The sequence below is a fragment of the Varroa destructor genome, unplaced genomic scaffold (assembly GCF_002443255.2).
Source record: "Varroa destructor unplaced genomic scaffold, Vdes_3.0 BEIS01000001.1, whole genome shotgun sequence".
Lineage (NCBI taxonomy): Eukaryota > Metazoa > Arthropoda > Arachnida > Mesostigmata > Varroidae > Varroa > Varroa destructor.
In genome coordinates, this window is record NW_019211454.1 from 71,744,654 (window position 1) to 71,769,766 (window position 25,113).

General features: G+C 39.5%; 1 protein-coding gene and 1 long non-coding RNA gene across 2 annotated transcripts; one reads left to right on the plus strand and one right to left on the minus strand.

Moving 5' to 3' along the window:
* Positions 1–1,642: 1,642 nt before the first annotated feature.
* LOC111254591 (uncharacterized) lies at positions 1,643–4,303 on the minus strand. The gene is made up of 5 exons (XM_086977126.1): positions 3,972–4,303; positions 2,698–2,803; positions 2,420–2,539; positions 2,079–2,181; positions 1,643–1,975 (listed from the first exon to the last, which is right to left on the minus strand). The coding sequence occupies exons 3-5, from the start codon at positions 2,484–2,486 to the stop codon at positions 1,747–1,749; spliced, it is 399 nt and encodes a 132-aa protein (XP_086833252.1). The 5' UTR covers positions 2,487–2,539; positions 2,698–2,803; positions 3,972–4,303; the 3' UTR covers positions 1,643–1,746.
* A 938-nt stretch (positions 4,304–5,241) lies between these two features.
* LOC147759056 (uncharacterized) lies at positions 5,242–23,731 on the plus strand. Its single transcript, XR_015319724.1, has 3 exons — positions 5,242–5,956; positions 9,568–9,908; positions 20,551–23,731. It is a non-coding gene; the product is annotated as an uncharacterized LOC147759056 (long non-coding RNA).
* Positions 23,732–25,113: the final 1,382 nt, after the last annotated feature.

Below are 25,113 nucleotides of genomic sequence, written 5' to 3' on the forward strand. Positions count from 1 at the left end.
GAACTTTGGCAATGTCTTTTAGTACTTCATTTGTGATTCAAAGCCCAAGCCGATCTGTCTCGTTTTGGGAAGATGTGCCGTTGAGCTGTTCGAATGGCTGGTATTGACACTAGGAGTCGCTCTCGATGGAGCTTGAAGAAGCGATGGATCGAAGTTAGCCGTCAGATTAACACACAAAAAGAGAGCTTAGCGTTTGCTTTATTTGGGAGTTCGTTGAAAGAGGAACGTGGCAAAGCCTTTAGATGAAGCTATACAAACGGTTTTCGCTGAATGAAGCAGAGTGATAAGCACAGTTATGTCATCGCTGCACATGAACTTACGAGACGTTGAGCGACCTTGTAAGTAGTGAGTAGTACCACATGTAAAAGATCGGCATAAACTCGTGTTCCTTGCTTAACATCTAAAGAGTGCGAAATAGGTATCTTTCGCGAAGTTCCTCACCGCGACAAAAGTGATTTGTCAGCGCACACGATTTGAGATTACGTTCTGGGGGTTTGGGAGTACACCCATTTTGGTACGGTGCCGGACGAATAGCAAATATACACTTCTCACTGTTGTACCGGCATGAGAAATGTTGAAGCTTGACAGTGTAAGACTAGTTATGCTGATCTCATGTGGAGTCTTGCGATTACGACGATTTGACTTATTACCTCTCCCGAATATCCGTCTACGATGGAAAATGAGAATTTCGGTATTTATTGGCATATAGGAATCGTCAAATCACGACGACTACTGGATATCTCTGATTTGCCCCAATATATCGTAAATTTTGACGAAGTGAATGAAAACGAAATAACATTATTGCGCTTTGAGATGTAACTCATGTAATAACATAATTATCTGCACACTTGCACAGAAAATAACTGTTACTAAAGGAGAAAAACTCCACCCGTTTTCCTTACTTATAGTTTTTCCGAAAAAATCAATATTTCAACTAACATGGGAAGGTTGTTATTTGAGAGTCAAGGTAATGTCGCCTAATCTCTGACTAAATACCTCAGTACTTGAACTTTTTTTTATTGACGTTGAAAGTCGAAATACAGATAAGCTTCCTCTACATAATCGTATGTGGCTGGGCTCCATAACCAAGAAAAACGACACCCTATTAAGGGCTATTATACTTCTATTCCCATTACTTGAAACAAATGCTGATCACCCTCTAGCCTTTAGAACTGTTATGCTGTAATCGACGCCTTAAAAGGAATTCCTTAAGGTGTAATAAAATCCGAACTCTTCTTTCTAAGCGTTATACTTTCCTCGCAAATAATCTGGTTAAGTTTTACGAATTTTTCCACCGCCCTACCCATGGGAATCCCGGCGGGCAATGACCGCGACATTTCCTCATTATATATAATAATCACTATGTACGTATGATATGGAAACAACATTTCCTCCCTCATATATATACAATAATCACTATATACGTATGATATGGAAACAAATGAATCCTTCTTCAACTAACAATTGTCGTTGACTAGCATGAACGAGCACTTGTTGGCCACTCACTGTGCGCCTACATAACATTTTTTTACCTTTTACATAAGTTGATATTAACCTATTATACACATCGCACGGTTACGATATATAGAAACCGTGTTCTTCCATTGAAGCGCATCTGATTCCTAGGTGACCAAGTAGGTAATTGGGTTGCGCAAAAAATGCTTGACAGTGTCTTCAGTGATGTTTATTATATTTAGTATCAACATTTTCTAATATTATATTACTGGCTCTAGCGCTAGGGCTATTTTAGCTGGTCGTCGAGGCATTTCTCTCATTGCAAATTCTTGCAGTTTCTTCATTTATTACATTTAAAACTGCCTCAATCAACTCTACGTTTACAACCATCTGTTGCGGGTAACTCGGGACTTTTTTCTCATCCATACAATGCTTGACTTCGCTGTTTATCACACGACCTGACTCCGCCATCAGGAATGACCCTCGCAAGTACTCTGGCCTGTCCCTACTTTTAGGCAGACTAAAAAAAAAAAAAAAACGGTTAATATATTGGAGTAGCTTACATAAACTCATCAAACAAAAACTGAATCAAAACAATGAAATAAAACCATGTATATACTTACATATAAGAGACAAGAGTACGTCTAAACTCATCAATACATTGTTGGATGTTTTGAACTTCGTTACTTTTCTTCAGGGCCTTATTGAAGCGCTCAAGGATGCACACTACAAGATTCAACAATAAATGCAATAATACTTAGTGGGCATGTTATTTAAAAGTACTTTAACAAGTTGGCTAGCCTTCCAAATTTGGCCGATGATCTTTCTTTAAAATACATCATAATAAAACACTCAGTTTACAGCAGACGCTATATCTAGATGTCCATGGCTGCGTGTTTGTGCTGAGAATGCTTTATACAACGGTAACCTAAATTACAGGTTAACACAGATTCCAGCTACTTACCAGTGTAGTTTTTCTTACTGAAGCTTGTCGCTATAAATAGGATAATAAGAACGACAACAGGACGCATGATGTCACCCGACTTCACAATCAGGAGAACTGCGAATAGGAAGCCGCGACGGGCTACAAAAATGCAAAAAAAACATAGACAATTAGTATCTGACAATCATATATTCCAATTTCGTTGCTAAGTAGTTGAAGGCAATGTCATAGGTCAACGATGTGATGCATGGTAATACAGTAAGCACTAACTTCATGCTCGATCAACAATCACAAGTTACCTTTGGCCAAATTTAATCAATGCAATTATAGTTCCAATGTTGGATATGTTCATCTAAGATCAGCAGTCGCAAACTCTGTAGTCCATTACTTTTTTGGCGGTGTAACCTGTTAAGGAACAAATTTATAGGTTTTATGAGTCCGTCTGCACATGGAATTACTTTCGTATAATCGCAGGCTTTGTAATTGGTTCTGTTTTGTACTACTAATATGCGAATCTTTAAAAAGTCGCGGCTTATAATAGAAAAATAACCATCTTCAGTAGAACCTCATCGGTATCTTCGGTGAACTTATAGAAAAATTGACACTTGCACAACATTTATATGTTGCTAGTAATAGCAACAGTAATAGCTCCACTTTTTCAAATAAAAGTCCACGTTAACATGGCTTATGCATGTTAACATGTGTATATAAATAAATAAAAAAAAAAAGCAAATAAATTGCTTTAAAAACGTTCCGCATGTTTATCCTGCATGGTTCTCGGAAGAAGTTGAATAGTCCAATTGAAGCTGTTTTTAAATTACTACTCAAAATTATGGTAGATACATGCATTTCTGTCATGATAAGGTTCGGTTGTGTACCGACTTTACTGAAATCGTCATAGATGACTCAGGAGTAATAAAAGATTATGGCTACCTTTCGTTATCACTACTTCATTGTTCTTTATCAATAAAATCTTGCTCACTTCAAATCCTAAATGGCGTCCTCGATAAAAGAAGATCTAGAAACGAACGGGTAGTGAAGTGTATTAGGAAAACATAAGAGAACAACAGCGAAAGCCTTAGTCATTCTTGTTTAACATTTGAGCAGTGAGTTAAGTTAAACAATGACCTTAATTTCTCCAATGGCTTTCCTGCTTTTCCATCTTGCGCACTATTAATTTCATAATGTCTTATTTAATAGTGTATATTATGTTTAAATATCTCATTTCTTCTTTTGTCTCTTCATCTACTTCGTAACTCCTTCACTTGCCAGGGCATCTAACACACCAATGCTAATGGCTTCTTCAACAACAAGATGCTCAAAGTTAAGATTTTGAGGACCATAAGGAGTGGGCCCGTAACCCTTATACCTTTAACACCCATTTTCACTTAAGGTAGATTTATCCGAATTTACCAGGTAGTAATCTACAGACTACTACAATAGCTTCGTGGCTTGAAAAAAATAATTGGCTCGGCTCAAATTAGCTGCCTTAAATTAAGTTAAAGATTTTCGTGTACATGTAAATGGTATGTGCAAAACAACGCACATAAGAGATAAATAAATCATAACTTACTTGTCGAGGTGTTTGCTCAGTATACAGGTGGCGTACGGCAATTTTAGTTAGAAGCCCTAGCTTGCCATCGGTGTCGTTATCGTTAATGATTTGTGATTGTTAGATTATACGATCTCAATGGGTTCTTACTGTCACCAACGAAATTATTATACCACTACGCCAATTCTTCATTGATATTAGAATATAAAACGCCGCAACCCTTGCTGTACTTCAATGGGCATGCCTTTGTTCATAATGTAGTCATGCATAACCCGCACAATATCAAGGTCCGTTGATAGGGTACTGCCTTGAGCCCACCGCGTCTATCCAGCATTATTGGCAGACTGTTTTTGAATGATGGAAAGAGTTTTCGAAATTGTGCCCCGTGACATTTCGTCGTATCAAAACTGAACACCGTCTCGATTGATATTCTCGCTCAACCTTCTGATATTGCTCTCGTTAAATTCACACTGTCATGGAAAAAAAAAAGCGCTATAAGTATAATATTTTTCAAATTTTTATCCCGCAGCTTCTAATCAGCCAAAGGTGTAGACAAGTAGGGGGGACGGGACGGGACGGGACGGGGGGTTATCAAATTTCGTGGAATTTATTTCGATGTTTTGCAATAGATCTTGAAGCATGTTGATATTAATTTTTGTACGTAAAACAGCTCTTTTTAGTAATACTGTGATTATGATTTTTGCTATTGTTATTCATAACTTCATTTAGGTTTGGTTGTAAATACATAACTAATAAGACAGGTAAATTTGTTCCCTTCTAAATATGTCCATTTATGAAATCCATGGAATTACTTGCTAGTATACACATGAAAACCAAATCCATCTGACAGCTAAATGAGTATTTTGTTTAGCGGGATTTATAAAATTAGTACTCAAGCCAGCCCATAGTAACATAATGATCCAATAGTGCTGTGAGCTTCTTTTTTACCGTTTTACCGGGTCAGCAACGTACCGTATTGGCAAATGATATATGGCTTCCGCAATGCCGAACGTTTTGAACCGAATAATGTGGTAAACGCTTTCTGTTCTTATGTTAAGTCAGCGCATCGTATAGGTAGAGGGCAGTTGGCGAGCACTAAGCCTCTGTGGAGTGTCAGCATGCTTCCTAATAGTCATGATCTATAACATGTTAAGGCTTTCTTCAATATATTCCAACTTCCTAATCGCTAAGTAGATCCTATTTGATTTTTTTTTCGGATTATTAAAGCTCCTCCTTTAGTTATTCGCCCTACCACTGTGGATGGCTATCTAGAAAACTATTGGCAGATCGTTAAAGATGAACTGGAGTTGCCATTCGGCCTACACAAAGTCGATGAGCGGGATAAATGTATTGACGATGTTTGAGCATACCCATCTCGTAACTGAGACGCCTTAGGTCGACCGCGTCGACGTACTGCCATTGTCACCGTTCGAATATTGAAAAATGAGACGTGATGGCGTCCGGTCGCTTAGGTGACTAGGGCTGACGCGTGATATCCCATCTCATTTTATCCGGCACTCCCGTGCTGCCGCGACGTTGGACCTTGGTTAGTTAGATCTATGGTAATGCAACAGGAGAGCCATGACCGCGTCGAGTCATGACACTTCCCCAAATTTCCGGAGTAACTCCCTTAGGGATTTCACGTCCTGCCATCTAAGACTTTGTTTTGTTCGCTTCCCCTGCGGGCCTGGACTTCGTGGTCCGTCTCGCGATTCTCGGTAGAGAGAAAGGTAAGCTTTGGTGGTGGCGTTGATGAGAATGGTGATGATCAGACAAGCAAGCTCTCTGGTCGACAGGTCGTTTTATATAACTTTGAGCAGCAGCAGTGCCGAAAAAGGGAAAAAGAGGACAGAGGAGATGACATAGTCAGTTGCCAGCTAAGCCACCGGTCGATGCGGTCACAGTGGCGACGCTGGTGTAAGATAAGTGACACCGATCTCTGTTAGTACCGTTGACTACTCGCGGAGGCGGCCTTACCCCTGCTGATCCAACTATGGTTACCATAGGTACGTACTCATAGCCTAATTATCATCAGTCAACAATTATTCAATAAGGCGCGTACTTCTTTCATGATAGACGTCGGCAATCGAACCGAACCGAACCATCCGAACTATCTATAAAAACCTACATTATTCAATTTAATTATACTCAACATTGACAGTAAATAAACCATTATTTGTTCACTTAGCATACGATAGTAGTAGCTGCCCTTCTTCGACTCGTATATGCCAAACTATCCGTGAAATCAGCTCGAGAAAAATACTTCAAGAAAACCGAGGCTAGATGCGTCTAAAGAGGGTAATGATTAAATGAAAGAAAGAAAAAAAACCAAGAGACACACGATTCATAAGAATAGCAAGATCACTTTTAGATACTGCATAAAGATTGAAGTTGTCCCTTTTTATCTCCTTTAAATATTATTTTACGTAAAACTAATACCCAGTCAGTGTACATCGTAGACGTAACTGTCCGGATATTGGGAAATAAAATTGATCAAATATCCTTTTGAAGAGAACAGAAACGAACTCTCATATTTCGATACGTAAAGGCGCACATATCGAATCCGCGTTTTCCTTGCCTTTCGTTCACGGATAAACCATGTTATTGTCCGATTCACTCTACTGCTGTAAAAGAAAAATAAAAGCAGAGAGAAACGATAATATAAGGTACGGCGCGTCCGGACCAGCTGCTATTGCTACTGCGTCGTAAACGTATGAGACTGCACTTGAACTCAGGCGATCTACAGGAGAAGTAATGGAGATCGTGCCGTTATTAGTCTTTGAAGTGCTGTTCTTTGTCAGCGAGATTTCTATGGTAGCGAGACTACTCACATATACCTTCGATATGTAACTGGCTTAAAAGCTGCACGCAATATATTGCTTTTGGCAACCTTCTTTATATAATCATTTGTAGACGGTCGTTCGTTATAACCAATCGAACCCTTGCTCTAGCGGGAACATCCAAGTACAGGACAGCAGAGGAACCGTAAAGATACTAGCAAAACTGTAGAAATTTACAACGTTTTTAATGCATGATAACCCTTACGTATGGTGTATAATAGCAATTGTTCTTAGTTATCACAATTTAGGTTTACTGGCACCAGCAACAGAACGATGTTGCGTTTCAACGTTAAGTTGAACGAGCTCGTTTTTTTCACACTTTTATTGAACAACTACATACACATATGGTGCGTATCTACAAAAAAAAAATCATTATCTAAACAGCTTTTCTTCCTCGATAGATTATCAACCTGAAACAGGGCTTCGGCTCTGGGATTTCTTTAGATACGACCACAGAATTCCTTGTGCGCGTCGACCTTCACCGCCGTAGTGTGCAACCTCCATGCGTGTCCCTCTGGCCCTGCAACGTTTTTCATCGTCATATCTCTGCCGTTATCGTTAGGAGATCAATAGATTGACTGGAGCTTTGTAGAGTGTTCGTATAGGCAAAGTATAGAACAACTTGGTCAGTTGTGATTTGGCATTAGCTAGCTGAAGTTTGACCATTTTAAATGGGGTCGCTTTACAATTGCACAAATTTACGGCATTTCGTGAACGAGGCTATTTTATTTATGGCACGGCCAGCAGTGTCTTTCCTTTCTCAATCTATTATCACCTGTGAAGTCTGATAAGAAGTGTACGTAGATACAATATTGATCTATGTAACTTACGACGCATATTATAGGCTAGCTAGAGCAATTCATTTGTGCGTGTGCTGATGTATAGCTATGCATAGCAGCCGTTATATCCTTATAGTAAAAGTTGAAAAACTGCAAACCTCATTTAACCCCTTTCGATTCTAATCATACACGAACAGCTTCTTTTTGATCCAATCCTTTGATGTAATCACTAGGTTGGTTGCCCAGTACAGCCATGTATCTTTTTGAGCTCAAAGACATCGCGGTAATAAACTTCTGTTATACGTAGACTCGCCTCGGTCAGTGGCCATGTAACTTCATTCTACCTTTTCGGATTAAGTAAGTGGAATTTGCCTTCAACATGAGTCTATCCAAACTTTATCATATTATCGTTGAGAAGACCGTATCTATGATTTCACAAATAATTATCTGCGATTTATGTAAAATCCTCATTCGTTGTGACTGATGGATATTTATTTTCCTAATCTATGGCGAAAAGGACATTACATGATTTAAATATTTTGTCGTGCGCATAATTTACGGTTGAACTTAGGACAAGGCACTGGTCTGCCTAATAGATCAGGTACGTAAGTGAACAGAAACTACGTTTATTGCGTAGGGATCATATGCTCCGGTCTAACGGCAAAGTGTTTACAATTCTGCCTATTATCACACCTATACAAGTAACGTATGTCTGGTATCATTTCTTGAGATTGTCGCTATCTAAATCAGCCCGATATGTCGCACGGCGACGTAGGATGGAAAGGGGGTGCGTGCACAGAGAGAAGCTGGAGAAACCTGTTAAAAGCATCGTGCATAGAATTCAATTACACAAAACTTGTAACCGCAGCGACGGGACGCGTTAACCCCCTTGTCACCTGTGGAGGTTGCTGAAAAGGGACCCCAATTAGAGGAGGAAGAAATAGACCGTATCAATAGGCAGTGTTATGTTTATAGTCGGTGTTCAAACTTTTGGCACCCAACTCAGAATTGAAGGCAAAGAGAAAGTTATATCAACTGAGGAAAGAATCATTGCGTTCCACGGAATCTTCAAGCCACTATTGTGTTTCTGTTATGTTTACGCTTGAGCAAGATTGCGCCCAACAGTAATGCTTCAAATACAGATTAGGGAATAAGAAACCTGTTATTTGAAAAGTTGTTTGCATCTTTATTTCACTACGCGTTGAAATTATTGGCTCGATTCTCAGGACAGGTATAGGACACGAACTATGGATGTTTCATATGAGATAGGTGACGTGAGAGCGAGCTCAGTAAATACGAAAGACAAGTAGTAGTAGTAGAGGCATATGAGAACAGTGAACATTTTAAAAGGCTGATTTATAGAGTACAATTAGATAGAGATAAAACTAAATAGGCCTTCGCTTCTTAAATCTGTTCTCGGACCTATTTTTTTTTTCCCAATTTACTTGACGCCTCGATTTGTATGCATGGCTGAGTTTGGATTTGTCCTTTACGGCCAGAGTAAGTACTCTTCGGCTTGATTTACAGTTTCTGATAATGCCATGATGTAAAGCTATGAGCACGAATTACATACGAATCGAATGAAGAAAGCGTCTTGTTTAGCAGCTATGCTGGACACCATAGAACTGGACAGAGACTGATATCGAACCTAATGTAACAGAATCTACTCATATAGTATACGAGTATTCTTTTTAGTTGTGTACTCTCGCCTCACAGCGATTATGAAGGAAAACGTCTTATCCGGCATTCATACTCATCATAGAGTATCTCCTCGGCTAAGGGTTTTGAAACAGCCCGTCTATTCGGTGATGACTAAATGTCCCCTGGACTGCCGTAGGCAGTTCGATCAATATTCTCTTACATCACAGAAACATTAGGCTACGTATTGTCTATCTAATACGCCGTCCCATCGAACTCTTCGAAGAGCAATCGAGCCAACAAGGCAACGTAGTCCCACTAAATTCGTCTGTTATAAAAAAATTATATGCATCTTTTCAGGATTACCTGCTTGGACTCCCGCTTCTCTTCTTCGCTAGTGGCCGCTAGATCTAGATCGCTGTTTCTAGTACGTTTCCAACAAGCGCCGTATGTCGTCACGGGTATGAATTGGCACAGTCAACAGCCTGTTTTGTTTGGAACTGGGCCCACAACATTATCACTTTCTATTAGAATTAGCAGACGGACCGCAGTAGTCGTCGTCGTCGTTATTGTGATATTGAATATGTAGAATGATCACGAAGCTAATTATTAGAGTGGTCATCACCTTCGCTCTGAGGAATAAGTCCCTTTGGTGTCGCATACCGAATAGCGGTATCAATCAGCTTAAGCAACGTCGATCAGTGAGTACAAGCGATTCATCCTATGCGTTTCATGTTATAGTTGAGTTATACGTAGGAACCACGCTTATAATCTGACGTGGGTCCATTGCGCCATTGCAATAAGTCCGCTGAACACATGGGTAATCCGTGATTCCGGTCATGAATATACATCACGGCAAATAGTCGGTGAACGTTTCTTGATTGGGAACCATCGGATAAACTATCTATTATTATTCGTTCAGCTCTTGGTATTGCGAGTTTATCGATAGTGGGGCCTGCGACCTTGAACGAGCTCGGCTGTGGTGAGAAACGCAAAGGTCATTTCGAAGAGCATTACGTCTCTGGGAAAAAATATCATTCATCGCATATGGCACTTAGCTAGCGGAAACATAATGTCAAAACAGGCGACTATCTTGCACAGTTTAACTTTAATTTTTCTTGAATAGGTGTTATATTGTTACATCAAGTCATAACTAGAGTAAGGTGAGATTCGGGACTCATCTAATTGCTTGATGATTACCATAATTAGTAACGTGTAATGTTCTCGGGAAAAAGTTACGACCATTTGAAATGCGACATGTTAGACAGATATCGTTAGCCTCAGTGCGTGTTGTTAGCATTAATGTGTCAGCCGTTCAGAGGTTGAGGAAACGGCTCACCATTTAGAGTAAAAGTAAGCTTGGCGGTAGGGAAAGAGCTAACTTTAAAGTAGCCAAGATGGAGCGGAAGTTATTGTTGTTTTGTCCTTTTTTCTGCTTATGTAAAATAAAAAAAAGTTGATGTAGTGCTTCAGCATAGTGCAGATGATTCGATTTTTAAGTAAATCATCCCGCACCTTATGCCATGTTCCAACCTACATATACACCCTTTTTGACCGAAATGTAATTCTATTCAAGTTTCTATGTGAGCATTGCAAGCAAACTGTCTGTACGCGTCTATCTATTACTGGACTTTTCCACTTCTCGGCAAAGCTACATTCTCTCGGGGTACCTTCTATTGGAACGCAGGTTACTGAAAAACTTTTTACAAGCTTCCGATCGTTTATTGTTTAGGGAAACATTTGTTGTTTTAAATCCTACTGAATGTTTACATGTTGAGTCGAGTGTTATCAAGAGTTAACGGTTCACCATTAAAGGATCATTTAGAAACTGCGAAATAGAAATATTTGAGCTGGAAAAATTAAAAACAACAAATCGAGAGCGAATCGATGCCGTTCGCAGACGTTTGAGGGACATCGTTCAAGTGCCCTCTTGAGCCCAGTAGAATCGCAAATCAGCGGGGGAATGCAAGCCTGTTTACGGCTGTACCAGCTGCAATACAGACGAGCAAAATACTAGCAAATATGCGGTCTAGGAAACGCGTTAGCAGTATATATATATATATATATATATATATATGAAGCTTAGGCTGATATGAATATGGTAGTCCTAATGAATAAAAATGCTCAGGACCACGAAGCTCAGCGACTACTAACTCCTATACAGTGTTATATATAGGAAGCTTGTTAGGGTCAGAACAGGAGACCAAGGATGGTCCGTTTACATATGGACAGAAAAAGTCCAGCAAAAACAACAGTGAATACGTGTACATGAGCGATTCAAGACTAAATCTTTATAGGGACAGTTAGAAATCGTTCGCGTATTGATCCGAGGATCTGGGTTATAAAGGAATGGTCTGCTCTTTCCATTTATCGGGTTTACGCCAGCTTCAGATTAAAAACGAACCAAGTACAATCGGGCGTTCATTTCTTGTCAACTATAAACTTGTACGAACTGTAGCTTAAAATAGTCATCTTGAAGTTTTTCTCTGCGTTGTAGTTAACTTGAGGTACCTATATGCGCATAGCTAATTTTCCTATACACGAAAATCTTGTACAGATATCAATTGTCTAGTGTAACGTTATATACAAAGAAATTTACAATATTCTAATTAGTTGACTGTCCTAATCATAAACGACTCACCTTCGTCGTACCTACATGTTCATTGTAGCGTTTATTTGTAAATTGGTTTTAAATTATCCGTATTCTAGTAGGAAGTTGACTATCCGACATGCCCATGGACTTGAAATCGATATGCCTATCTATAATAGTGTACACTTTTTCGGCTCTTTATAAATAAGTTTGAACAGGTATCATGCAAACGTTTCTCTCTTGTATCCGCACGTATTTGATACATGTTTGTATGCAAACCCGCTGACGTAATATCGGAACGTTATTTCGCCAAGTTTATCAAGTAATTTACCGTGAAATTAATCACAATCATTTGCAATTTCGGAATCCATTTTCTTACTACTGAAAGTAAATCACATTTACGGACAGTGACGAATAGAAGCGTTTCGATAGACTGTCATTTCGTCTACGGGATTTTTTCTAAATTTTACGTTAGGGCCCAGCCTGTTTCCCTGCTGCCGTATTCCATTTAGTGCTTACCAAAACCGATCGTCGGTCGTGGTCAAATGCCAGGAAGACGTTGAAGGTGTTTCTTGCGATAGGGCCGAGAGTAAGCGACAACCAAAATAGAATGCGAGGCAACTTACGATATAGATATTTGAATACATTTATTATATATTTGCTGAGAAATCGATACATTGGAAGCGACCAAGAGTCTAAGAAGATACCTTTACATTTGCATAACGAACAATTTTTGCTTCGTGCAGAAAAAAAAAAATCCTAATCTATTGTAGTGGTCTGGAGAGACCGTTGTACAGTGAATGCAATAGCTTATGCGTTGCATCTATACTTGCAGATAGGCTTCGTTTAGACTGTATGTCGCTAATATGGAACGAAACCACCCACGGTTATTATACTGTCTCGTCGTTTGTAGTGTACAGCGCGTCATTAATTCTGATTTGAGGTGCACAGAAATCGGATAAGCACAAGAAAATCCCATTGTGGTAGTAACGAAAGAATCTGGGTACCATTTTCTTGGTACAGCCGAAAGGACAATTTCCCTTAATCAGGCCATTTAAGGTACGAACTAGTTTGTATACTCTATAGGCATGAAAGACGTCGATAAAATTCGACCTTCTTCTAGGCATTACTATGAAGCTATTCAAACTTGCAGGTGATTACGTGCAAAAATGGAAAATGTCCAATTAGATCGTGTATGTGTATAAGGAATTGTTATGCTTGCTAATACGTGGGCTCTTTAACAACAAGGACAACAAACGCCAAACACTTGAGTGCCTTAAGGCCAGATTCGCTGTCGAAAGCTCAAAATAGTTCAGAATCCACTCATCTAACATCTTTACTATTCTCCATGTCCTACTCTCCGTGTCAGAAGTAGATTATATAACAGCGAGACAGAAAAGGCAAATGACTGAAAGTAAGGAGTGTGCAGAAGCAAAAAAAAGGACGAAAAGGTAACGAGCAGAAAACGATCGCGATTACAAGATAGAAAAACGAATAGGGAGAACATTGGGAGAGGCTCTAGAAAGATATGAGAGTGCAAAGAAATCATAAGAAGCACATATGTTAATTGCTGGTAAAACAGGGAATAACGACAAAGTGACAAGCCAGTAGAGGGGTTTGATGCACCGTCAAACTGCTTCAGGTATTTCAAGTGACATCTTTTACATACACCAGCAATGGTAAGAAAGTGTTACCATTGTCTCTATTGGTGTTTTTTCCATTAATGTAAAAGCTGTAAAATGATATTTTTTCGACATCGCTACCTTTGCATTGGGTCGCCCAGTGCAATTGGGTCAACCCAGTAAGGGTTTCATGTGTTTGTCTTTTATTTGTGTATATATATATATATATATAAAATTAAATAGTAGTATGTACTAAACTGACTGATCATCGCGCCTAATTTGCCTAATTCGAGCCGTTCCCTTAAGCTAACGTAAAGCTCAGTTCGGGTACAAATGAATAGTGATCTTGTTACCCCATTGCAGTTATCTCAGCAGCCTGTTCTTTTATATTCGCTAAGAGGGTTAGCCAATTTGAATTTTGTGTATCGTGATTACGGGATTTCTTGGTAATGGTCGATATACTCTCTTTTCAAAATTCACGTAGACAGGGTCGACCGTAAATAGTCTCTGAAGGAGGCACATGAGTCGCAATTGAGTCTGCTTTCGGCAGAGCTCTAACACACGCTACGATTGATTAAATTGGCTAACCTATTAATTCTATTTCTGAGACGTCACCAAAGCTTATTCTTTTTATTTTTTGATTAAATGCTAGCTAATAATGAATATTTGTATCAATTTTTGATGGATTAGCATTTTTCATAAAAATAATTGATAGAAAACCTGACAAAAACGTACCTTTTTCAGTTGGCATTCGTTTGAAATTCGTTCAAAAAACTACTCGAACCATATTTTCATTTGGCATAGACAGACTGATGCAGCCGTTAGAGTTTTCGCAAATTCTACTCAAAAATACTTAAAGATTGTGTATATAGTATTTTTTTCTCCTGTTGTCGAAATTTATCGGTTGGTGTCAAAAACGTCGACAATTCAGTGCTTTACCTATTTTCAATATTTTGATATCTCTTTCTCAACAGGAAAATACATTCAAAAAAAAAAACTATTCAGCTAAAGTGTTCGTTAGGTCGGCCGCTACAACCTTCTAATAGACACTTACTAAAAATTTGCTTAAAAAAGCACTTAAACGTAGCTTAAAAAACATTTGCATCGTTTTCAAGTGAACGAGACGAATCCAATTTTGACAATTTTTACGCTTAAGTGTCTAACTTAGATATAGGAATATCTATAGCATTTCGGTTCAGTCTGGCCAGAGTTTTCAATTGACATCAAAAACGAAGACGTTCGGCTGCCATTTTGTTAGCAGAAAATAAATCTTCGATAAAATATCGGCTTCACAACTTTCTTCTTTTCTCAAAAAAAAATTGCCAAGAGGAACGGGGAAAAAGGTCAAAAAAAAGCGCTAACAACGACCGATTTGCCCAACTTGCCATTACGCTGTATGCGATGAGAAACTGCCTACTGCCGGGAAAAAAAACGTTGATCTGATCGACTCGATCTTACGTGCAGCCCTATTTACTGTTTTACTCTAGCGGTCCGTCAAGAATCAGCCTGATCCGTGGGCTGATTTTTGGCAAACAGACATAGAGTATTAGTAGTACATAAACGGATTAATCATAATCATACTTACAAATCTGTTAATAGACGACCGGTTTTAACAATACAACGATGCAATGGTAGCACGTTACGGCAAGAGTATCAACGCAATGCCCGTAAGTCAGTGCAATCAACATCGAAGAGATTACCGTCAATGTACTAAAAATAACTGCCCCATAGGGCATAGCTGCTCAACAAGACCAAATATACACATACTTTTTGTAGATTATGTCTACGGTAGGTAACGTTCTGCATCACCAATTTGTCCTTATTTTTCGGACGGATATTTAACATTTTCATAGTTTACAAGGATCCCAAATCCAGTTTTCCTCCCTTTGCACGGTCTGCGTCTCGAGTTTATCGTCGCTTTCTACAACGATTTTCTGCATTCAAGCAATGCTGTTTTGATTTTCAATTGGCGTCAACTCTGTTAAAATGCGTCTTCTACAAGCGTTGTTTTGACAAAATTATGGTCTGACCGAAATAATACCGTTATAAAACAAATGTGTAAAGCTACAGGCAAATATATGCCTACCAAAAGATTTTCGAAATTATTCCGTCCCATGACAAAGTTTACTCTATAGCCTTGTTAATGTATTTGTAACGTTAATGTAATTGTACCGATAAAAATGTTTGCTATGGCTATCAACCGTCTGAAGTTTCTGTACACTAATGTCTAATGAATAATTAAAGCATTCACACTGGGTCCAGCGATTTTAGGAACAGGATATATCTTGCTGCTGGAAACAGTAATTCAGATTCTTCTCAGACGGCTTCTAAGCTAAATTGCAGTCTGGAATTCGTAACGATGCTCTATCTGGGCAGCAATACGAGCTGACCCTTTTTATAATGGAACAATATTTTGTGTACAGCTCACAATTTAGACACATTATAATCGATCGAATTGGTTCTAATCTGAGTCATTTGTGAAGTTAATCGTTCTAATAAACTAATTTATTAGAACGATTTTTGGTCATCTTCCATATCAACCGAAATCGTCAAGATGGCGCATCTACCCCCCAACGATACGCTGCGAAACCAATCCTCTGAATCAAATATCATCGCCTAAATGCAGTTTAATTACAGACCGTGGATAGGATTAGATAAGGCAAAACTTCGGAATAATTTTTACTGTTTTGGACGTGTAAATTACATGTATGGTCGAGCGTTTTTGAATCTATTCTCCAGCTACCACCTGGTCTTGGGCCTGTGTAAACTTGAAAATAGAGCATAGCATCAGAAATATGGTAGATGAATGTTATACACAATGGTATTAGGAAAATGTACCATATATTCAATTGTTAATGTCAACCAATTCCATTAGGTCTTCCGATTTTTGAGTATTTTTTGTAACCGCTCTTCAGTGACATGGCAATCGTGCCCTTGTGTAATTTTCTATTCGAACAATTCAGTGTCTCAGCTATTACTATAAACGTTAGATACAACTGGATGAGGTCCTACAGGACAGTGGCATTTGATGGCGAAGAGCTGAAAATCCTTTTCGGTTACCAACGCAATATCAACAGTTCTCTCCCTCTCTGCACCTACCTACCTACCTACCTACCTACCTACCTACCTACCTACCTACCTACCTAATGCATTCAACTGTGTAATTTTAATGAGAGCCCAATTAATTTTGCAAATAATTTTGACGCACTAACGCTGCTCCAAATCGACAGCAAAGGTTTGTTCTGAATCTATACCCACGTTGCTCAGAGCACGTCATGGCAACGTGTAACGTAGCACGTAATTGTGAATCCTGGTATTACGGTAAGCGAAACTGGCCTAGATCAGCTTCTACCTTAGCAGCAGAACGATAAATGCAGCTACCCCAGTTGTTCAGATATGAAGCATTGAAGTAAAGCTATACTCCTTGTTAATTAACAAAAATGAATATGTTGTGTATTATTAACAGGTGTAGCTTCCTTGTGCCTCTAATAAAGGCAATGCTTTTAAATATGCTTGCCTGAAGGATTTAAAGATGACTCTGCTGAGGAAGTTACGATCTACGGCCCGCGTATTTTGAATTCGTGCAGACTCAAATATACTATGTTTCTAAATGTGCGTCACTTTTACGCCGACAATTAACTTCGTTAAAAGATACTGGTCCTATAATAGATAATCATTTATCTCCGTACTGATAATCAGCACTTAGAACGTAGAACTTAGATAGGAAACGTGTATTTCTGTTCTATAGTGTTTTTGTTGCATAGAACTTCTGCTGCTAACCATTCATGGTTATCAATCCTCGATGACGATCGAAAAGATGTTTCGGAATGCTTCAATACAAAAACCTTATCTTGGGTAGCCGATAATATCTTTAAAAATTAAAGTTTGCCTTTGGCATTAGGTTGAATAGGAGTAATAAGTATGAGCTCCGAAGCTCGTAAGAAGCACGACCGACTTTATTGAAAAAGGATCACCTACGAGGGAGAGTAATATATTAAAAAGGGCATTCAGTGCATTCCAGTTTGACGTGCGTTATCCTCGCGCTGATCTTTTATCTATTTTTTTTTAATAAATTACATCATTGAATTTTCGTCCTCTATAGAATTTACTTTTAAACGTGCCATTATATATATATATATATATATATATATATATATATATATATATATATATATATATATATCGCACTGTCAGGCTGCCAATGGCTAGGTAGATTTTCCTGTAAAAAATTTATATCTATTTTTGTTTTGAATGAAAAAGAGTTTTTTACACGGCTTTTTGTTGTCTTTATTCTGACCGGCGTATCAATACGGTAAGGACTGAGTTGAAGAAACATAAGTGCTCAGTGCGCAGTTTTGCAAGGAATCTAGCTAGCCGCAATTCAGACGAGTAGGTTTTGCGCGGTACTCCATCGATCTTCATGGCGGCACAGAGAGCAGCTTACGTTGTAAACTTACCGAGTCTATACTTTGCATGTCGCGTATTGCCCTAACATGCACCCACTTGCGCGTCGATTCATTGCTTCGATGCTCCGAGTAAAGCAGGGAAAAAGCTAACTGGCTGAAGCTTTCCCACTACAATATCACAGATTCAACAGCATCCAGCCTGACGAAGAGTTAGTGACTTTCAGAGGTCTTAGCTTAGAAACATAATTTTTGTGCGTCAAGAAACTTTCTTACGAGGACGTTGATTATGAAATAATATAAACGGTCAGCCACTTCGCTTGCTTCAATGCCTATAGGCACGTAGCAACAACAGATTATGAGTGTAAGTATTACGAAGCTAGAAGTTCGAAAAGTTTATCTATAGTATAGAAGCTCATTAACTGCTATTGACACCGAAATAACTTCCAGTATTTTCGACACATCGTCTAACTAACTTAAATAATCAAAACAGGACTGATGTAAAGTATTGTTTATTATGACTGTTGTTGTTACTATTATTCATATTGCTGGTAAAAAGAAACTGATTTAAAGCGAGATGTCATCACCGGCAAGACGTCTATGTTAAAAATCATCAAGCACTGAGAGCTTTCATTCAGATTATCTCTATCGTTAGCTTCAGAAGAAGTAAGTGCAATCTCTTACTTTACGCGTAACAACGAACGCCTTTAGAAATTTTTATCGAAGAAGATTATGGATACTTGGAACAGATTCGTAATCTACTACGGATCGTGATCGCCGCCATTCCCATCTTGGCATTCTTTTGCTATTTTCAATACACATATCTTTGTTTGTAAATACCATCACACCAATTTCAGTTATTCACGATAAACGTTTTTGCAGCTGGTGAACGAAGCCCTGCTACAACACAAACAGATCCTTCCATTTTATCAGCTCTGTTACGAAAATACATTTGTACAAGGTATTGTCTAAATGAGTCAAAAAAATATTTTTATAGATCAAACCATTCTAACCACGAGATATGGGGAAAAAAATTGCCATATAACTTTTGTAATAAAGTCTATTCTGATAACTTCTTTGAAGAAAGACCTTTTTTTAGTGAGATATAGGAGGGAGAAAATACTCAACACATCGATCCTCTTTTCTGAGGATTTTCCCGCCAGGGCTTTACACCGCTAACAAACAGCCAGCTATATGCTTCCTTCGAGTCTGAGGCCGGTTGAAATACAATAGCACAGTAGTGATTCTTAAAGACGGTATTACGAACTTTACGATATGAACAAATGAGCTTATCTTAAAAGAAAGACACTTTTTTCGAGGTAACTTCTGCAGTTTCTTGATGAGAAATTGTGACGATTGATTTTCGCATGCCTCCATTGAAACTAAATCAAAGCTATTACAAGAGTTATGCAGAGATGAGATCGAAACAGACGATATTCTGAAGGTGCAAGATCCACCAGAAACAAATAAGCAAAGCGATTTTGTCGTATTTTTGTCGAGTAAATACCATTGCGTCAATTCGTGTGACGTCAAGCTTCTTTCTGTAGTCAACTTTCTTCAGATGGTTTAAAAAAGTTTGGTGATGAATGTTCAGCCCCTTGGCGACGTAATGGCTCCTGATGCGTTGGTCTTGCTGAGCCTTCGGGATAATTTACTCAACTTTCTTGAAAACTGTTCGGCCACTATGAGGAGTGTTTCGTATAGAAATTTTTAGAACGAAAACTACAGGACCCTCCTTGGGCCGTGTTTCCGATAACGTATCTTGATCGTGAACAGTACCTTTTTTTTTTATGGGCCTAAGCAATATTTGTGCGTTTACTGTAATAAAATCGTGACATGTAGTGGATTTCTGCTGAACTTTAACTTATCTTTAACTCGCTCTATTTTGAATCCGAAATGAAAGCGTGCTAACTATTTGAGCATACTTTACCGGCGACAAGTCTTGCTTTCAATCCGAAACGATTCATACTACATGAAACGTATGACTTTAAAGCCATCTAACTAAACAAACCGCCAATGCCTTTCCGACAACTCGATGTTTAATAGCAAAATTAAACTTTCTTCAAAGTATCTATACTCCATGACTTTGTCGCGTAGGTTCGAACACGGGCATAGACACACTTCGTTTCGGACCGGGAGCCAGCTGTTTGATAAAATGCCTGACAGCGATACTAGACATAAAGCTCGAAACGTAGAAAGGGTGCCTATACAAACACAGAGCGAGCGCAATTCTTGATACGTTGGACATAAATATATGATCTTACGTTGTTACGGAACCGTTTCGTGCCGAACTAGGGCTTCTTGGTGTAGAAAATTATCTGCCAGAGTTACCAGAATAGCCTTCAATTGCGCAGTTACCATAATAAAAAAGTGTTGGCCAAAAAGCTACCCAGCTACGCATTATAAAACGCAAAATACACAAAAGGGGGGCTCCGCTCGAGAGAAGAATATGAGAATCATAAATAAACTCTTTGTTCCACAATCTAAACAGATCAATACGTGTCTTAACGAGGCTGTTCGTAGCTTTTCTGCAAGATGGTTTATTTCAAAGGATACACTTGATTAGTCATTCGTTCCGGGAAAAATGACGTATTTTCTCCAGATCTTATGTGTTTTCAATCATCGAGCTTTGACAGTATGAATGTGAACGCACGGCACAGCATGGCCGCAAACGACTTTGTCCCCGTATTCACTTTCTAAGATATCTTTTGGATCTCTCTTTGTATAGGGTCACAAGCAGGCAGGATGAAAAAATGGTCAGTACTATACGAAATGGAGAAACTCGGCGATTACGAGACTTTCAACGGTTTGGAACGTCCACACCGCCTCCGGGAATGAGGTTCGAAGGTGAAGAAGAAGCGAGTCGACAAGGGCGATTCGGTATCATATAAAACAGAGAGGGAACCAATAGACACAGATGGTCTACAGGCTCTATTGGAAGTGGCATGCAAAAGAGCCAAAGAAAGAACGAAGTACCACCAAAAGACTGGTAGAAGCAAATAATAGAGGAAACGCAGTCTAGGCGTTATAAAGCTGTTCCTACGATAGCTTAAAGGGTAACGTATTTGCCTGCCCTTCGTATATTCTTAATATATTCGAGCCCGAGCAAGGACCCATTGCGTTTTATGTTGGAAGCCGGCCGTTCGATAAAATGCTTAACGGCGACACCGGATGTAATACTCGGAGCATAGGGCTATCATAAAGTTAAAAGGAAAATGAAACGACTAAAAACAACAAGGAAAAAGAACTTCATAGCGGTGGTCTTGAAGTCCGGGTCAAACTGCAAGCAGAGGTTCTGAAAACTAAGGAACAATGCTGGACAATATTCTTAAAACAGGTACTGTATTATTCTTGGGATAAACCGTATAAGCAAAGTAAAGACAAACAAAAGACCACGAAAACGGACATACCGGAGAAAATTATCAAAAAGCTTCTCCCTCTACAAGATCAGCCGAACGGAAGCATGAGGTGACTACACATGAGATCAAAGCCGCAGGAGCAAGCGTCATTCCTAAATAGTGTCCGGGCCAAAATGGGGTGCCACCGGTGGCAAGGAAAGTTCCCCTCAGGAAGTTTCCTACGCATTTCCTCTAGTTTGGTGCTTTTCTAGCAGTCCTTATTTCAAAGGGCGCAGGACCCCACTACCCTATCTGCCTACTCATATCATTAGCCAAAAAATTCAAGTTAGTGATAAAAGAGAGACTCTAGGACTACACTAAGGATAACGGCATTCTCCCGATTCTCAATATATGTTCGGAAAAATTCGTTTGTGCACACTAAAATCAAGACCCTAGAAAGCAAAATCGATATTTCAGACCTATAGATGGACATGATGTTGGATGTTAAAAATGCGTTCAACAGATTGCCATGAAGAACGACATTAAGCTGCTCAGAGAGAGGAAATGACTCGGAATATTTCACTAGGACCGTAACGTTATTAACGATAGGACAACCTTCCCTATGAGTACGAGAGCCTCTGAGGGTACCATGCTCGGTCCCCTATTACGGAATCTTGCATACAAGGACGTCCTTCGTCTAAAGTGCTTGCCCTCGGGGTTTAACTTACAGCACATGCCGACGATCTCGCGGTCACTGTGCAGGTGAGAGAACCAAACGAGTTAGAGCAGAGAGCAAACGAGACTCTGCTCGAGATCTTTCCGTGCAACGAAGTGAGTTCAGACTTGCCGGCTAAGGCAGAGGCCGTACATTTAATAGGAGGAAAGTTCCGCATGCTGCATGGTGACCAGATCAGGTAGTGAAATTAGCCAGATAGTTGAAAGTTTATCTGAACAAAGCAAAGAAGGGCATTCCCCGTGGCGAACAGACGGCCGCTAAAGCAATAAAAGCGTCAGTCGAAATCCGGAAACTGACGCCGGAGATTCACGAGCCCAAGGAACGAATATAAGGTCTGTTCGTGTCAGTAAAAAAGTTCATTGCTTTGTTTGAGGTCGGACTATCCCATCGTTTCTGCACAGAACATCAGAACCCGTCCTCTTTAATGGACCTTAAATGTCAGAGCAGCGCAGACGTACAGAACCGTCGGCACGCAAGCAATCTTGTTCCTAACCAGCTTCATCATTTGATAGCACAAGGTGCAAAAGGTAGCAAAGGCTGGATTGGCGAAACCCAATAAAGGACATCAATGAAAAACAATGAATGCCTGGCAACCAGAATGGACCGCAATCCTACGCAGAGCTCCAAGCACTAAAGTTAGAGAAAACACGCCCTTGATTAAGGACTGGATTGAACGAGTGGAAGGTAAACTCGCCTACCACTTCAATCCTATCTGCACCGTATAGGCAAGGCATCTTCAGAGTAGCGTATGCACCGCGAATCAGGTCTGCCGGATAACGGAGTGCCCTAACACAGCTCGTCGCTTACGTCACAGTCAAAAGGAAGGCCATCGGCCAAATTCAACAGACCATTAGTTGCAAAATTTAAAAGCCTCGTAAAGCACATATGTAAATCCAGGAAGCAATGGAAGTAAAGCAAGCGTCTAGCCGAGCGCCTACTCAAAGAGAAAAATCGGCTTGTAAAGGACGTTTAGCCATACTCAGTAACGAAAAAGACAAAGTTAACAGGTTGGGCTTGCAAAGAAAGTGCAGACGCAATTTTGTTCTCCGTTAAGGACCTGACGCAATGGAAAACTGAGCTACCGAGGCCCCCGCTTGTTGAATCGGGGCCAACCGCCACTACTTCCTTCTAGCCTATAAAATGATTGAAACAATATTCAGGTTGGCATGGAGTGAAGCATCAGAAGAAAGTGGTGGTCTCGACGGAGCTAGATTTAGTCGTCGGCCCAAACCCACATTCGGTTTATATAAGATAGGTATCTCGTGGTACGAAGATATGAACCTTCAAGAAAAAACACTTTTTGCATTACGTCGTTGTACAAACAGCCACAGTGTTGCTGAGAGACAGGCAGCGCAAATATTTAGATGTGTATCACTCCAGAACGTGTGTAACTTTGCCTAAATGAGAATTAAATTCATAACCGAAAACATGAGTGCCTATTATTGATACCGCGCAAAGTCCATTTTATGCATCCTTTATTGCTAAAGACTGCAACACTCGTTAAGGGCCATCATAAACAGCGAATTGAGAGAAAATCCAACCATTTAAGTTCTAATACTCTAACATAGAGTAGAGCAACATACTCTACAATGACGCTATATCATAGCTCAAATATATCCTCGATTCTTCTATGGCTACGTTAAGTTGAAGGCACCCAATAATTTTCGGCGGGTGCTGTGGCGTGATGAGCCAAACTGTCGCCTAAAACTTCAATTGTGACTTAGGGCCCGTCAGAAAAAGCGTTTGTTCAGCTCTATTCATTTCGTTTATTCAGCCGTAATAGCTCTTAGTTCCAAAAACCAGTTCTAGATAAAATCGAATTGTATTGTTTATGATGAACATTTGTTTTATCGAAACTATATTTCTTAAGGCAACAGATATTTCGCAGGTTCACAACATATTTGTCAACATAAGCTGCATCAGTAACTTATATTGACATCCGAATGATAAATACTTTTCGTAAGAAATCCGTAATCAGGTTTAGAAGACCTAAAGAATTGTCACTATTTATACATACCAAGTAGCATGCATAGTTTATTGCCTTTCTAGAAGCTGTACATACTCAATATAGAGCATGAAAAGCTTCACGAGAGGTTCACTTGAGTCAAAACTCTGATGAGATTTCGAATGATATCTCGGATGCGTCTTACCATCAACCCATTATCAATATGAAGCATCTGCCGCTTGTCAGCAGGGTTCCATTCATATGAAGATTTTCGAAATAAGTACTTTATTCGAATTTGTGCGATGTCCATAACGTATATTTGAAATAAGTCGAAACGTCGATCAGCGTGTTTGAAGTTTAATCTAACGATAAATTTATCGATAGCAACGTAAATTATGACCTCGTACGCTGCATACTGATCATATATTTCTACCATCAATGTACAAGCTCGACTCTTAACAGCCTAAAAAGAACTGCTCGTAATTAGTAAATCAATGACTAGTGTATATCAATTAATGTATGGGGGTGCTAAATACTAATAATGTTTATCATGCGGTTTGCCTGGCGACAGAAGTTCATACACTGCAGCCTATAGTCTACATGCACAAAAAGCCTTTAAAGTTGAACAAGTACTAAATAGAACGGATATGTTTAATGCCATCGTAATAAACAGCGAAGCTAGATAACAATAGCTAGAATAGAGATAAAGGAACTTTATTAACAACAGTGCAAAATTCGTTTCCTGCGCAAGTTGAGGCTGTACGATTACTGACTCCTCCTAAACGCGCGCTACTTTTAAGGCGAACCTCTAAACGGTTACCGTTATCTTGAAAAAACTCTATGTGAAGGATCGGTCGTGGACCGTAGTTTGCTGCCTTCGTTTACTTCAAACTCAAATGTTTTACACAAGGACTGGTTGAAATCAGAATGACAACGTCGTCTGAGTCCAACGGGAGACGCTTATAGAGGGTCATAATGTTGTTTTATTTTCTGATATCTTCAGTTGCAAAAGCCTGGGAGGGCGTCGAATCCTGTCATTCATATACACTATACAGGTGTGACTAGGTAAAGAACATGAAAGCGTTTCCGCTAGCTTCGATGACGAGCACATTTAAGCACCCTTGTAGTGCACCTACTCTTGTTTCGAGTTTCACGTCCGGTATACGTGCCGTCAGATACTCCATCAGCCCGCTAGTTCCAAGCACAAGGCAAAGTGTGCCTACGCCCGAATCCAAATCTAGACGACAACTTGTTTCTAAGATTTGCCGGCAA

What these genes read in the sequence shown, in the direction of transcription:
- LOC111254591 (XM_086977126.1), bottom strand. Translation starts at nt 2,486, where the DNA reads ATGCGTCCTGTTGTCGTTCTTATTATCCTATTTATAGCGACAAGCTTC. An exon ending in CAGTAAGAAAAACTACACTG is followed by an intron (nt 2,182 to 2,419) that starts GTAAGTAGCTGG and finishes TGAATCTTGTAG; the next exon opens with TGTGCATCCTTGAGCGCTTC. An exon ending in CGTACTCTTGTCTCTTATAT is followed by an intron (nt 1,976 to 2,078) that starts GTAAGTATATAC and finishes TTTTTTTTTTAG; the next exon opens with TCTGCCTAAAAGTAGGGACA.